Source organism: Aplysia californica, unplaced genomic scaffold (assembly GCF_000002075.1).
Source record: "Aplysia californica isolate F4 #8 unplaced genomic scaffold, AplCal3.0 scaffold00527, whole genome shotgun sequence".
Taxonomy (NCBI): Eukaryota; Metazoa; Mollusca; class Gastropoda; order Aplysiida; family Aplysiidae; genus Aplysia; species Aplysia californica.
In genome coordinates this window covers 397,525-398,636 of record NW_004797797.1, presented here as the reverse complement: position 1 = coordinate 398,636, position 1,112 = coordinate 397,525, and the positions used below count along the sequence as shown (strand labels likewise).

General features: G+C 34.2%; 1 protein-coding gene across 1 annotated transcript in view; it reads right to left on the bottom strand.

The window, feature by feature from the left end:
• The window catches only part of LOC101847605 (corticotropin-releasing factor-binding protein), a gene marked incomplete in the record, with an annotated part of 66,477 nt that overhangs the window by 1,347 nt on the left and 64,018 nt on the right, over positions 1-1,112 (bottom strand). The window contains 1 exon segment of the mRNA XM_013086964.2: positions 795-917. Within this exon segment, the coding sequence (XP_012942418.1) occupies positions 796-917 (122 nt within the window).

Here is a 1,112-nt window from a genome sequence, read left to right as displayed (position 1 = left end):
AGAGGGAGAGAGAGTGAGAGAGAGGGAGAGGAGAGGGAGAGGGAGAGAGAGAGAGAGAGAGAGAGAGAGAGAGAGAGAGAGAGGGAGAGAGAGAGAGGGAATATGTGTGTGAAGAAATAAACAAACAATCACATAAACAGACTACACAAAACAACCCAAACAACTAAAAGAAACAATATAATCAAACAACAAACAGACAGACAAACAAACAAATGAATAACCTAATAACAAACAAACAGACAAATACATAAACAAATAACACACAGACAAATAACATCCAAATAAATACATATTATATAACCACATCACAGACAAACACCAGATTTATTAATTACAAACAGACAAACAGACGAACAAACAAAAAATACAAAAACAAATTACACCCCCCCCCAACAAATAAATATATATATAAACATATAAAAACAAATACAAAATATATTTATTATAAACAAACAAGCAAGCAAAAGAAAAAAACCCCAAACAAACAAACAAGCAAACAAATTAATACAGGAACCAATAATTTTAAAACAAATAAATGTATAAACGTATAACAAGCAGACATAATCTATTTATTATAAACATACAAACAAACGAACAAACAAATAAAGAAACAGAAAAACAAACAAACAAACAGACAGACAAACACACAAAGAAACAACCACACAAACTAACCTGACAAACAAACAAAGAAACAACCACACAAACTAAACAAACATAAACACACTTACAAACAAACAAACAAACAAACAAACAAACAAACAAACAAACAAACAAAGAGACAAACAGTGAATGACCTCAGCACAGAATGACACCGTCTTGGTCCGGCAGGAAAGAGAAGATGAGCTTGTTGTAAAATTGACCACTAGACTTGAGGGTCACTGCAGAACTGTGGCAACGAAGGGGGACTGGCTTGGGAACTGCGTGAGAGAAATTATATTATTAAAATTAATAATAATATTGTATAATATTTCAACGGTTTTATTTTCCGTCTCTGCATCACTCTCTCTTTCTCTCTCTCTTTCTCTCTCTCTCTCTCTCTCTCTCTCTCTCTCTCTCTCTCTCTCTCTCTCTCTCTCTTCTACATGCATGCCTGCCTGCCAATTAGTCCGTCA